The 13,895-nt window shown below is 40.3% G+C and overlaps 1 protein-coding gene across 4 annotated transcripts in view; it reads left to right on the forward strand.

The window, feature by feature from the left end:
* The window catches only part of nt5c2a (5'-nucleotidase, cytosolic IIa), a 29,296-nt gene extending 17,414 nt beyond the window's left edge, over positions 1-11,882 (forward strand). For 3 of the 4 annotated variants that reach the window (XM_086179739.1, XM_086179740.1, XM_086179741.1), the window contains 12 exons: positions 1,457-1,514; positions 1,712-1,805; positions 1,897-1,950; positions 2,808-2,891; positions 3,048-3,089; positions 3,192-3,299; positions 4,824-4,890; positions 5,986-6,156; positions 6,887-6,938; positions 7,292-7,352; positions 8,760-8,936; positions 9,015-11,882. In XM_086179739.1, coding sequence (XP_086035865.1) covers positions 1,457-1,514; positions 1,712-1,805; positions 1,897-1,950; positions 2,808-2,891; positions 3,048-3,089; positions 3,192-3,299; positions 4,824-4,890; positions 5,986-6,156; positions 6,887-6,938; positions 7,292-7,352; positions 8,760-8,936; positions 9,015-9,242 — 1,196 coding nt within the window. In that variant the 3' untranslated portion in view covers positions 9,243-11,882. Of the gene's footprint in view, positions 1-1,456; positions 1,515-1,711; positions 1,806-1,896; positions 1,951-2,807; positions 2,892-3,047; positions 3,090-3,191; positions 3,300-4,823; positions 4,891-5,985; positions 6,157-6,886; positions 6,939-7,291; positions 7,353-8,225; positions 8,528-8,759; positions 8,937-9,014 lie in introns of those variants that run through there. The other variant, XR_015109342.1, reaches the window with a different exon arrangement.
* The last annotated feature ends 2,013 nt before the right edge of the window (positions 11,883-13,895 follow it).

The raw sequence follows: 13,895 nt of genomic DNA on the forward strand, positions 1-13,895 counted from the left end.
ATTTGTGCTGTCAACCAAAACCTGTTTCCTATGGATACAAATATTTCTTATTGTTATTACCAACACCTGACATCCGGAAAAACCTGTTTCACATATGCTTGACATATGTATTCCAAAAATGGAACCAGCCTCTCTTATGTCTTTTCTTTTTGTCTTTAAATGTATTAGCATATAGAGTGGCCTTAACTAAGACCCTCTCACAAGTGCTCACTGGAGAGACATTCTGTTGGCAGGTGTAAACATTAGTACTTGTGATCAGAAGACCAGGTCTGAACAGGACCCAGATTCCCTAGGTGTCAGGAAATTATTTCTGTAAGATAAAGACTGTTAACTTGCTGTTAGTTCGTACCACAAAGTTTCCCAACACACAAGATCAAATTCTCAAAAACAGAGATCTCAATTAAAGTTTTACTTGCAGCAAGGAGTACAGGCAAAGGTTTACATCTGCACTGAACAGTGTCAGTCTTCCAAACATACATATATATATATATATATATATATATATATATGCAAAGTTCCTCCTCTCAGTGGCTTTCCATCACGCCTTTCTTCTTCCTTCTTCCATCAAGGACAGGTGCGGGGGAGCGTGGGGACGCTGACTCCTCACTGTCCAAGGCCTTTCCCAAACTCTTATCTTAGGAGGTGTAAACACAGCCTGATACATCCTGCACAAACTTCATTACTTTGGTCTGAATAAAGGTTACAACACTATCATACTATTCTACATCAGGCTGAAACTTCATGATAATAAAACATTAATGTAACAAAACATAAATTTGTCTCTACATATTTTCTAACACTTGGTCTAGGATGTTTTCCAAGTTAATTCATATTCCAGATCACCTGGATCTGGTCACCTGCCACAGAGCATGATTGGATGTGAAATGCTTACTGTGGTTTTCAGAGGACATAGGCTGTATTAGCGTTAGCACAATGAGTACTCTATGATATTGGTGTTAGCATTCTAGAACTGTATTTGTGTTAGTATTAAATTTATTATTGTATTTATATTGTAATTATTAGTAATGTATTTGTACTGGTGTTCAATCATACTAAGATACTTGTATTATGTTTGTATATGTGTTGTTACAGTAGCTGGTTGGCGTTATTATTGTTAGCTTTTATTTATTCTCACTACTATTGTCATAATAGTCTATTGACACGCCGTTCCTCGATGTGTTTGTCAGTCTCTCTCCCTTTCTGTCTCTGTCACCCCAACTAAACTAAATTAATTGAAAGATTGTAATTTAAGTCCTGCTCTATTTGTCAAATCTCCTGAGACAACTTTTTAATTTTGATTTTATGCTTTATAAATAAAAACTAGCAGGACTGCATCACATTTGCTTTCTTGAAGCAGATGACTCCACACAGGTGAACTTCCCATTAAAATAAAAGTGTATCACAACACTGGGAGTTGCCTGACACACCTGTCATTGTTCACGGTGTTGTTTTTCAGAAACCTACCTCTTTGCCTGCCTGGTTGACTTCTTCACTACCTGCTCCAGATACACCAGGTAGTGTACGCTCTCTTTTTTCCTCCATGATAGTTTTACATTTTAAACATGAGCCTCTGGGAAATCCACTGGGAGTGGTTAGTAGTCTTTGACTGCCCCATATCCTGTTTTCTCTGCATGTGGTTGTTGGGGAAGCTCCAAAGCCGGGTCGTTGTTGAAGGAACACCCCTAATGTTTACGTGGGTTTGTCTCTGCAGTTGTGAGACTGGCTTCAAGGATGGCGACCTGTTTATGTCCTATAAGAGCATGTTTCAGGATGTCCGAGATGCTGTGGACTGGGTTCATTTTAAGGTAGCCTCTTTGGCTTTTCTATGCATCTGTAGGTCACTGGAGTCAATACTTCATTAATTCTCCTGTTATTTTCTATGTTTCCTTTTCAAAGGGCTCCTTGAAAGAAAAGACAGTTGAAAACCTGGAGAAATATGTTGTAAAGGATGTAAGTTGCTGGCTTACTTATTCATGTCTGGCCTCAAGGCACAGACCAACTAACTGTGGCCCAACAATGCTCATGTCTGCACTGCTTTGCAAAAGCTCTGCACTGATTCAGTCATTTGTTTTGTTTTCACATCATAGTGACGACCTTTTGGACTAATGTGTCAGTCGTTTTACGTCAGTCAAACTATTCTGCTGTGTTGCGAAGTTTGAAAGCAAGGTGTATTGATGTTCTTGATGGCTTTCAAAGTTGCACTTGAGTTTGATACGATAATCAGATGGTCCTTAAATGGGTCCTATTCAGTGGTTCCCTGTTCAGGATGACCCTGTCAAATAAGGATGGGTACTGGCGTTCATGATTGAGTCAGTTTTGAAGTTCAAATATGCTCCTTGGCAAATTGTATCTATCTATTTTTATGATGTGTAAAGTTAATTCAACATAACCAGTGCCGCACAGACGTGTAGCACTTCGGAAAGATCTGTATCGCTGACTCTGTCTGAGTATTGAACTAAGTGTTTTAACTCTGAGTCATGGCAAAAGCCAATGTGTAAACATTCAGTGTAAATAGAACAACACAAGGCACTGAGTTGTCAGGTTTGTGGCAAGATTTAAATTTTTTTCACAGATTGTCATATCGAATCTGTATTTTTTCCACCAAACTATTGAGGCTAGTATTGATGTAACCCCAATGTTACCCATCCCTACATCCCTAAATGTCACTCTCAGCTTCTGAGAAATGCCATGTGATTTGAGCTGATGAGCTATGATCACGTCAGCCCCAAACTTGTTCCAGAGCACATGTACAAATAGAAGAATGTTTTCTTTATTGATGAAGCTTACCATGTTTTTCTTCTTCCCAGCCAAAGCTTCCTCTCCTCCTCAGTCGCATGAATGAAGTAGCCAAAGTCTTTCTGGCGACCAATAGCGACTACAAATACACCGTGGTGTGTTGAGAATTTACAGATCACGCAACAGATTCTTTCATAATATAACATGATCTCAGTTGCATGAAGCATTCCATCTTTCTCCAACAATTAGTGAACAATAAGTCCTCGATGTAAAGGTGTGTCTAAACACTTGCTTCTGTGTGTGTCTTTCAGAAAATCATGACCTACTTGTTTGATTTTCCTCACGGTCCAAAGGTAATGGCCAGGATTTGGAATTGGTATGGATTAACTTTCAGAATATTAAGGGAATCATATCACTCAGGCTTGACTAGCTCTGTGTGTGTGTTTGTGGTGTAGCCAGGTACACCCCACAGGCCCTGGCAGTCTTATTTTGACTTGATCCTGGTGGATGCCCGCAAGCCGATGTTCTTTGGTGAGGGAACCGTGCTGCGACAGGTCGACACTGTGAGTGTGAATCACACAAAATATGCTGAAGACTTTTGTTTCCATTCCCTGGCTTTTGTGCATGTTTTCTGTTTTGGTGGAAAAAATCATGTAAAGTACTTATGAATTCTGCAGAAAATCTATAGCTCATGGAAAAAGAATGCAGAATATGGAGTGTCTGGGGTTTGAAGGGACATTGTAGAAGCCTGCTTATGGAGGCAGCGCATGTGGATGCTATTCAGGTGTGGTAGAATGGGAGCAGCACTCCACTGGGCCATTTTAAGTGCCTACATCAAGCCCTTCAGCTCTGCCACAGTACTGCTGGAGTACCAGACTGTATAGCTGGAGTACTGGAATGTTCAGATGGAGAACCAGACTCTGTAGTTGGAGTACAAGAATGATGTTAGAAATATACAACTGGACTCAGACTGTATAAATTGACTGTCATGACAAGCAGTAACACTTACTGAATCTAAATCAGTCAATTGCTTTTCAAGGTCTTTGTGTAAAAAGAGATGCATCCTGGCCTTCTCGGACATGTGGACACCCAATAACTGGCAAGCTGCTCAACTTTCTCCCAATTGATCCATAGCTCAGTGCGATGTGTTTTTTGTTTTTCTCCTGAACCTCATGATTAACTCCTTGGCTTTCTTTGTGTTTACCACAGTGTTGGAGATGTGGGTGAGGTGCAGTCACTTGCAAATAGGGGCAAGAGGATTGGACTGAGGTCACAGTAATTGACAATAGCAGTTGAAAGAAAAGGCCAAGTTTAATTACTGTATAGACACTTGACGTAGAAGTGTTACCAAATTGAAAGACTAAGAAGACTTTGAAAGTGCAAGGAAAGAACAGCTAAAAAAAAAGGAAGCGTTATAATGACATTGCAAAGATAATGAGAACAAAATCCAATCATGAGAACAGGAGGGATGTCAACCCAAAATGCTAGTTCACTAGTGCAATGGTTCTCAACCTGGGGGTTGCGTGAAAGGAAGAAAATTTAGGCTGGAAACCCTTTTTTTTTACATCCTAGCAACAGTGGTGTAATTTTTTCTTGGCTTAGATTTTAGTTTGTGTGGAGGAGTGCCTGCTCTTGAGCTATGTGCTGTTAAGAACAGGCCCAAAGGAGTAGCGAAATGATGGGGAGGGGCCTGGCTTGATTGGAGCTCACAAATACAGGACCTGAGTATCAGTGTGGGCCCTTTTCCCACTCCCTGGTAAAATTCACTCCACTGCCTGAAAAAAGAAATGACATCATAATGTGTGGATTCCTCTGCTGTCGTTGTGCACCACTTTGTCATAAATACTACAGTTGTGCCTGACCCCACAATCATAGGGTTGGACTCTTTTTTTTGTTTCAATGTTTCCATTTTGTTTGAATCACTTGACCACTCTATACAGTCCTCTTATTGTGTATTTTATACAAAGAAAACAAGTGTTAAAACTAAACAAATGCTGTGACATATCAGACTTTGTGTTATTTGTCCATATAAACAGGCCCTGTTACTTAACAACATGACAAAATAGACAAGTTTGTCTTCATTTCAGGCCACAGGTCGACTGAAGATCGGCACATACACTGGACCCCTCCAGCATGGCATTGTTTACTCTGGGGGTAAATGCACAATCTTGTTTTTGCTCTGCTTTACTAATTGGAATATTTTCATTTGTATGTGAAGCGATATTTGTGCCCAGGATGTCTCTCTTCACTGTGATACAACAGACTTTTTTGTCTAATGAGAATATTAAGGTCAAATTCGAAGTGGGATGAACAGTACCAACATTATTAATGAGATGATTGGTCAGTAGGTTGTGCTTGTATATGTTTTAACCTTGTATCTTATCCTGCTTAGAAAGCATTTTGGTCCAAAGTATATGTTACCTTTGTGATGAAAACTTTGGGTTGAACCTGAAGCAATCTGGCTTCTTTGGACCTGCAACAAGTCACTGTTTATTTTGCCAAAATTCCTGATGTTAATAATCAGAGCATGTTAAATTTTGGTTCAAACCACTTAAGTTGGATTTGAAACCATCTGATACAGTGGTCACTTCCTTCAGGGAATCAATAGGAAGTAATGTAATGGCTGCAAAATTGCACTGTCAGCATTTCGCTTGATTCCTGTGGAATAGTTTTGCATTCACTCGAGAAAAAAAAGATTTGGTCCTGTTTTCCCTGAATGAATGAGATTATCTCAGAATTTCATGAGATATTTCCATTTAAACCAAAAGTAATCTTAAACTCCTGCTAGAAGCCTTGAGCCCCCATCAGTTAAATCAGGGTTTTGAGTGCAGGTTCAATACAAGTATTTATTTATCCAAATGTGGGCATTTACAACAAGCTGTGCTACTTGACAGTCTGTGTATGCTTTTGCCTCTCTTTTTTTTTGGACTGTGCATACAATTTAGCAGATCAACGCCACATCACTGAAGGAGGCTCCGGCTGATGAGCTGCAGCAAACATATTAGATGCAGTTAAGAGCTTCTTGGAGAATATTGAGACATGTATTTCAGAGAAACACCAGATGTTTTTCCATGAAAAAATTTGTTATACCCTTGCAATAATGTATAACGCCAGTACAATTATGCATCTTTAAACTATTGGGCTGCTGATGTTCAGAACTGAATCCCATAAAACCATCACGGAGTGTTGTATGTATGTACATGTACTGTTTTGGTTTAATGTGTTAAAATGCCTTAATTATTCTCTCAGGTTCTTCTGACATCGTGTGTGACTTATTGGGAGCGAAGGGAAAAGACATCATCTACATTGGAGACCACATTTTTGGTGACATTCTTAAATCCAAGAAGCGACAGGGCTGGAGGACTTTCCTGGTGATACCTGAGCTGGCCCAAGAGCTGCATGTGTGGACTGACAAGAGCTGTAAGACTGGGGACACACACACACACACACACACATATGTAAAATTGTAAAGCATACCACTTGGAGGTGTTTTAGCGCTCCACTCATGTCTGCATGTTCTGTCCCAGGTACAAATGTGCCTGTTATATATCTGGCATTACCCTGTTATACACAATCAGGAGTGGTGGTGTGGGCGTAGCACTGTATGGCCCATTTGTGTGACATATGTTGGGAACAGTTTGCCACCTACAATTAAGCAATAAACAAAGGGAAGAAGCTTCTCAACCTGTATCTGACCCTTTTCCTTCATCTCCTCTCCTCAAACTCAAACCAAATGGTCACAAACTGAAGGAAGGTGATCATGTTTCTCTTTTTTTTGCCTGGGAAACTGCAAAAGGTGTCTACTGGGTTGATCGGCTTGCGTGACATCAGCTTTTGTTTTTTTGAAAGTTCTGACCCAACAGCTAAAATGCACTCTCAAATGAATGAGAAAACCTGCAGAAAACATTGTTGCAGTACCTGATTTGGACAGAATTTAAACTGAATGGACAAAGTCTATGTGAATCAGAAAAGGGGATGACATCAAAACACATCAGTACTCTCTTTTTCTGTTTCTTTGTTGTGTGTAAGCAAGGTTTTATTTAATTGCTATAAAAAGAGAGTGATCAGAATGAGGCTCATTTCTCTGTCATTGTGTTGCTGGCTGTTCATTTAATAATGTCATGTTCTCATACCAGTGTCTGTTTTTCAGCCATATTTGAGGAACTTCAGTCCCTTGACTGTTTTCTTGCTGAGCTTTACAAGTGAGTTCAACAGCTGGCATGTTTGTCAAACCTGCTGGGGGAGAGGATTTCTCCACAACTCATCTGTATAAATATGGCCTGACTTTTGAAGAAAGTTTCCAATTTTTGAAAATAAAAATTCTTGTTTTAGATATCCCAATTAATGCAAAAATCCATTTTTTGTGATAGTGTCCAGATTACTCCCTGGTCACTGTCAATCCTTATGATGGACAGAAAACGAACTCTGTGAGATACAGGAGAGACTCTCTCTTACTGCTTTAACTCCAGGTTGACCACATCAACTAAGGAGAGTTTCTCTGGGAACTGTTGTTGTTTTTTGTGATGCAGCCCAGTCTGCTTGTCTCTGTCTTTAGACATCTGGATAGCAGCAGCAATGAGAGGCCTGACATCAGCTCACTGCAGAGACGCATCAAGGTACACACCTTCACTATTGCTCTATTGTTTTTCACAATGCTTTTACAGAACTGCAGCTCAACATGCTTTCTCAGGTTGGACGGCAGGTTCTTGAAGGCAAAGTTTTAGATTGATAAGAGAAGTAATGCAAATGATTTTTCATTACGTGCTCTGGTTCAGCATTGTCATGATGATGTGCTGGTACCATTTTCACTGCCGTCATGCCCCAAAAATGGATATTTCCAAGGCTCAGTGTAACTGACACATACATACTCTAGCACATGCACACATATAAAAAGTTTCCCAAAGCAAGCAGGCAGTTCTGCTTTTCAATGAAACCCAGTTGTGCGTTGTACGATTGTTTGTCTCCTCTGAAGAGTACAGCCTGTGGCAAATTGCATTAAAAAAACAAACAAAAACTTCAAATGACCGAAAAGGTTCATTATTAAAAGTAAAGGCATAACTAATAATTATTTTTCTCATTGATTGATCAGTTGATTATATTCACAATTAATCAGTTTCTGACATTTGAGTAATGCCCGTCAAAATTTCATACAGTCCAAAGTGATGGGTTCCAATTGCTTCTTCAATCTGTCCAACATTGAAAACTCTTCATTTTCTGTCATGCAGTAAATGACAAATAAAGCAGTAAATTGGCAAATGCTTGAAATCTCTGTTTGGATAAGACTGAATGGATTAATTGATTATCCATATGGATTAATTAGTTAGTCAAATGGTGATTGCTGCTCTACTTAACAGTAACAAGTAATGAGAACTTTCCAGAAGAAACAAATCCTCACAAACACAGGAAAATGTACCTAAGTAAATTACTGTATGTAACGTTGTTATATCCATCCATCAATACATCCATTTTCTACCTCTTTTCCTGTTAAGGGTTGCAGGGGGGCTGGAGTCTATCCCAACTGCCTTTGGGCGAGAGGCAGGGTTCACCTTGGACATGTTGCCAGTCCATCGCAGGACCAACACATATAGACAGACAACCATTTGCTCTCACAGCCATGCCTACGGTCAATTTAGAGTATCCAATTAACCTAGTCCCCTCTTGCATGTTTTTGGACTGTGGGAAGAAGCCAGAGTACCTGGAGAGAACCCATGCAGGCACAAGGAGAACATGTAAACTCCACACAGACAGACCCCGTGCTCAAGCTGGGACTCAAACCTGGAACCTTCTTGGTGTGAGGCGACAGTGCTAACCACTGCACCACCATGCCACCCCATTGTACTATCCATTACTGTATATTTGTACAACATAGTAGTGTGCTATAAGAGAGAAAATAAGCAGCCAATACATCCTCCACATCATGTAAAGCACCTCTGTCACCATCACTCTCCTCTCTTTGTGTGTCATGAGAACTGGAGAGATCCTCCCTCCTGAGAGTTGTTCATGAAATCTTGTGTTTCTTCCAGAAAGTGACCCATGACATGGACATGTGCTATGGAATGATGGGAAGTCTGTTTCGCAGTGGATCCCGTCAGACTTTGTTTGCGTCTCAGGTGATGCGTTACGCTGACCTGTACGCTGCCTCCTTCATCAACCTGCTCTACTACCCCTTCAGTTATCTTTTCAGAGCTGCACATGTGCTGGTGAGCCCAACAACATTTGTCATGTTTTTGTTGTCACTCTTTGATTTAGGGTAATACAATACAAATGTTCTCTCGCAGATGCCTCACGAGTCAACAGTGGAGCACACCCATGTCAGCATCCTGGACACAGAGTCCCCACTGGCCACACGGAACCGCCATGACCTGGACTTGAAGGAGATGGAATGTAAACGACACCAGTTGACCCGATCAATCAGTGAGATCCAGCCCCCCCATTTCTTCCCTCAGGCTCCTCAGGAGATCACTCACTGCCATGATGAAGACGATGATGAGGAGGAGGAAGAGTAGAGGCTAACTTGACAGCACATCCTGTTTGAATCCTTCTGTCTCTCTTTCTGAGGACAGGGACGCTGTGTCTGTCAACCTCTGAACTTGCTGTATGTTTGATATGGACGCCGGCACTGACATGCTCATGGCTGCGCACCTGTTGTGTCAAAGGGTAAAAGAGTTTGGACTCTTTAAAGCTGGAAAATGGGTATGTGAGAATGAGCCCATTGATGATGGCTCCATTCCATTAACACTTCCAGTTGGTCCAATCAGTAATTGAGCCCCACAGTGCCCCCACATAAATGGAATGCAGCCATTGGCAATGGTCTGCTTCATACTATCACGTTTTAGAGTAGTTATACAAGTGTTATGATTGTTCTAAACTGCTGCAGCACCTTTATTCCCCCTCTGCTTAAAGCTATTTTAGGGCCCATCTCTTTAAGCCAGATCTCCTGAAAGCAGCATCCACAACTTAGTGACCAGCTATGTTCATGGATGTAGAAACTGTTTCTGATTCATTTGAATCATCATCTGAATTGTTTTAGTGTGAAAATATGACTTCCCCTATTAGTTTCTTGATTATTTACTGTAGGTTTGACTTTGACACTGTACATTTCTGCTCATGTTAAATTTCTAGATGATCAAACATCCAACCCAAGATAAGCCTACGTTTTCTTGACAGTCTCCTAAATCAAAATTCAAATGTCAAAATTTTGACCCAGTGTCACAGAACTCTGACTCATTATTTTCACTTTTGTTAAAGTCATGATTTAAGGAGTCATAATTGAGTATATTGTGTGTATGTAGTTTTTTTTTCATTTATGTATTTTGGTGGTCAGTGATTCTGTATTTTCAAAGTAATGATCACTGGCACCATACTGTTACTGTAAGAGCTCATCGGATTATGTACACTGAATGGAAACACAACATTGTAGTTTTCAATTTACTGTGTTTGCGTTACAGCCCAGACTGTAAAGAACGTATGATCTGAACCTGTTTGCCAGGTCACAACCTGTCAGTGCTGTTGTCAGCTGCCAAGTTCAAAGATGCAATGAATGGGTGGTGATTTTTGTTTGCACAAGGAGTTACCCAGTATTTAATGTTTAAGAGTTGGGGCAGATGATTGTTTTCTGCCCTGTTGCACCTCTGCAGTGGGTGTAAAAGTTCAACCATAACCTCGTTTGAACTTGAGGTCAACCATATGAAGGGGTTTACACTGTCTTAACATTGTGAGGGTTACACTAACACAAGTGGTTCCAACATAGATTGAAATCTTGCACCACATGTTTGGTAGAAAAGACCTACTTCGTGTTTTGGATGAGGAAAAACACTGGCAGTGATCACCTTATGTTGTAGTGTGACACTTTAACCACTCGATGTCACTCTTGATATTTTGTATCAGCGGAGGTTGTACACGAGTAGAGATCTTTTTCCATTTGTATTTAAAGTGCCACTGTGATGATGTTTTCACCCTCTCACCAGAATGAAACCAACAACAGGCTTCAGCTAATCAAATGATATCAAACAAAATGATGACACATGATTATTTGTAATCCACAGAAACACCAAAGAATTCTATAATTTTTGATCTTGAAGAATGCTCAAAGGCTGGTCATCACAAGAAAAACTTAAATATGTATGGAGCCATAGTTTGGGACATATTATCTTTTACTTACATGTCTTTTTCTAGTGCTCAGCACCTCGCAACAACACTTGGTATGCGTTCCCTTCCTTTTCTATATTAAAATGATCATCTATTTATAACATTGATCCCTAGCATACAATAAGCGAGTGAGCCCCAGTTGATGCAGTGGGAAAACTTGTCTGGACACAGAGAAAACAAAGCTGCTGTAATAGGAGGGCAAGAGTACACCATATGTGATGTGCTGTGTGTCTCAGTACTAGAAGGAGTTTGACTCCTCACTTAGATCCTGTATCAACCTCCATAAATGCATTAAGTAAGTGTTTCTACACGATCTCCCTCCAAACTTTGCCATTCCAGTGAGCTCTGTAATGAAGGTGCTATGTATAAGATAAGACTGGTTACTTCTCAGCCTTGTAAATTTGAATGCTGACGTAACAGGATGTCTGATATATAAAAAAGATGTTTAGCTATTTAACTGTGGTGTAAATGGGCATGGGAGATAGCACTGCAATATATTACTGTAATATTTGGGTTAGTTTGGCTGTTCCACTAAACATTAACTCATTCATTTCAAATTAGTTACTGTCAATGTAGCATTTAGGATGGACTTACACCCTGACTTAGTTGGTGCAATGGGCTGCAGATGCCCACCTGGCTTCAGTGCAGCTGTCAAAAGTAGCAGTATCCCCCCCCCGGGCCATTTTATAACTGTTCAGCATGCTTCTTTTACTGACCAAAATTGTGGTCAGTTGCTTGACATGTTTATCAGACTAATGCAGTGTAAAGTTTTATTTCAATGGCGCCTCTTTGTTCAGGAAAGTTTTGAACATCCGTGACACTTCAATTGAGCTGGTTTGGCTCATGGCTGATGTTTGTAATAAATATTTTAATCTGATTATTTTATTTTTTCTTTCTTACTTTAAATATCTCAAAAAAATACCAACATTCTGTTTTCCATTTATGTATATCTGTAGAGAATTACTTTGTTCAAATAAGGGGTTTTTAATTTATTTTTTGACGGTAGTGCATGAAATCCAATGTCAAGGATTTCATGTGCTGTATATTGATATCAGATTATTTTTGCTTTGTTCTGCAAAAATAATCATATTTTGTTTATGTTTACTTTATAAAAATCTCTTAAGTTCTTTAAAAGTTTTTTTTTTTAATAATTGTTTACTTCTTACCTTATATTTCATACCAAATCACCACCCCATAATTGTCAAGATGTTCCATCCTGTGGTGGAGGGTGATTGTACACCTTGTGAAAAAACACGTCTAATTACTTCCTCGTCCAAAAGAAATAATAATAATAATAAAAAAAAAACAAATAGAAGCAGCATCTCCAGAAAACGGGAGACACATCAGGTAGGTCAGTGTTGTAGTTGTCCAGGGGGCCTGTCATGCTACACCAGGAAAACTTAGGACCACCTAACCTTACAAGAGCTTTTAAAAAATGTTTCCACTGGCCCATGCTATTTCCGCTGCTGTCCATCACCTCAAAGCAAAGTACAGTTCCCCACCCATGTTTGGAGATTCCAACCCTCCAAGCCCCACTTTCCTAACTTTCTCATCAGAGCTGTTGGAACTGTGGTGTCTCAACTCCAGCACAACACTGAATGCTCCGTGGTGTTTGCCTTTCTGTCCCTCTCCCCAACTAAACAAAAATACTCATTGGCGAGCTAGAGGCACTGGGCTGTGTGTATTCATGCTGTAGGCAGACCTCACCGCTCTGCTTGGTACAACTGGGTCAGGGCACAAACCACTGAGGATAAACCACTGGTCGGAGAGATTCCAGCAATAAAATTTCACCACACTGTTTACCCCTGGCAGCGAGAAAGTGGTGGCAGTCCTGTTCTCTTGAGTCACTCCCAACTTTGCTCTGGTCTTGTGCCCAGACACAACAGAGCCCTAATTTATCCCTTTCCAGGTCATAGCTTTTCTTCAGGACTTACAGCTTGCTTCTGAGTGGCTAGTGCCTATGAAAGTTTCCCAAGAACTACTTCCCTTCCAAATGGGGGTGGGGGCTGATTGTGTAGGCTGTGGGTCGCGAAACTTTTTGAGGCATAAAGTGGGCCCTGAGTTGGAAAAGGCTGGGAACCACTTGTGTAGGTCATCCCTGGTACTCCCCATGACACTTGGGGGCATCTAGGCATCATGAGGGAGGACTATACTATAGCAGGTGCATAGTATGGAAAGCAGAGACATACAGACTATGATGAAAGACTGCATATCTTTGGTCAGTTGAAAGAATTGTAGAAGTTACAGAAAAAAAATCATGGAGGAAAAGGCAGAGGTTTTGGGGAAAGGCGTACAAAGGATAGCATTACCAGACTGTGTTAAAATGTATGGACTCTGAGGCTCTGTCATTGAGGGTTGAACCTGTTCCTGTACATTGTAGATAAACAACCTTCTAGACTATGTGAGCTTGGATGTCCTGAATCAGTTAATGATTTATTCAATTAAGAGATACATCTCAATATATCATTAACTGAGCAGGCTCACTGTCATCAACTTTGGTTTCAACAGTATTATAGTCTCCTCCTGCTCCACACTACTTTTCCTGATAGCTCCTGTTTGTAGCCACGTTTGTAGACGAGTTGCACCTTTCATATTAACCTTTAATTTGACATCTGATCTTTAACAAGATCTTGCCACGTCAGTGGCTAGCTAGTGTCACCCCTTCAGCCATGGATGACGTGTGCGCGCACAGCGCGACGTGAATGAACGTGATCACATAGCGCCCTTATACAAAAACATTACAAGAAATACAAAACATATTGTGAATTAGGCCTACAATACGGTATGTGTATTCCATTGGAATTATTTACTATTTTATTGTATTTTTCCACGTTTCATATTTTTTCACCTTTTTAAACTTGGTTTTTTTGTGTGTGACTACTTTCTTTTCTTTAAAAAAATAAAATTAAAAACTGGGATTCCTCTGCGTACCACTTGAGGGAGCTCGGTTCGCGTACCACAGTCTGAGAACCACCGATAGTAAATATAGGCCCAATGTAAAAAGAAAAGGT

The sequence above is a fragment of the Aulostomus chinensis genome, chromosome 16, assembly GCF_037954235.1.
Source record: "Aulostomus chinensis isolate RoL2024-O1b breed Wild chromosome 16, RoL_Achi_v1.0, whole genome shotgun sequence".
Classification (NCBI taxonomy): domain Eukaryota; kingdom Metazoa; phylum Chordata; class Actinopteri; order Syngnathiformes; family Aulostomidae; genus Aulostomus; species Aulostomus chinensis.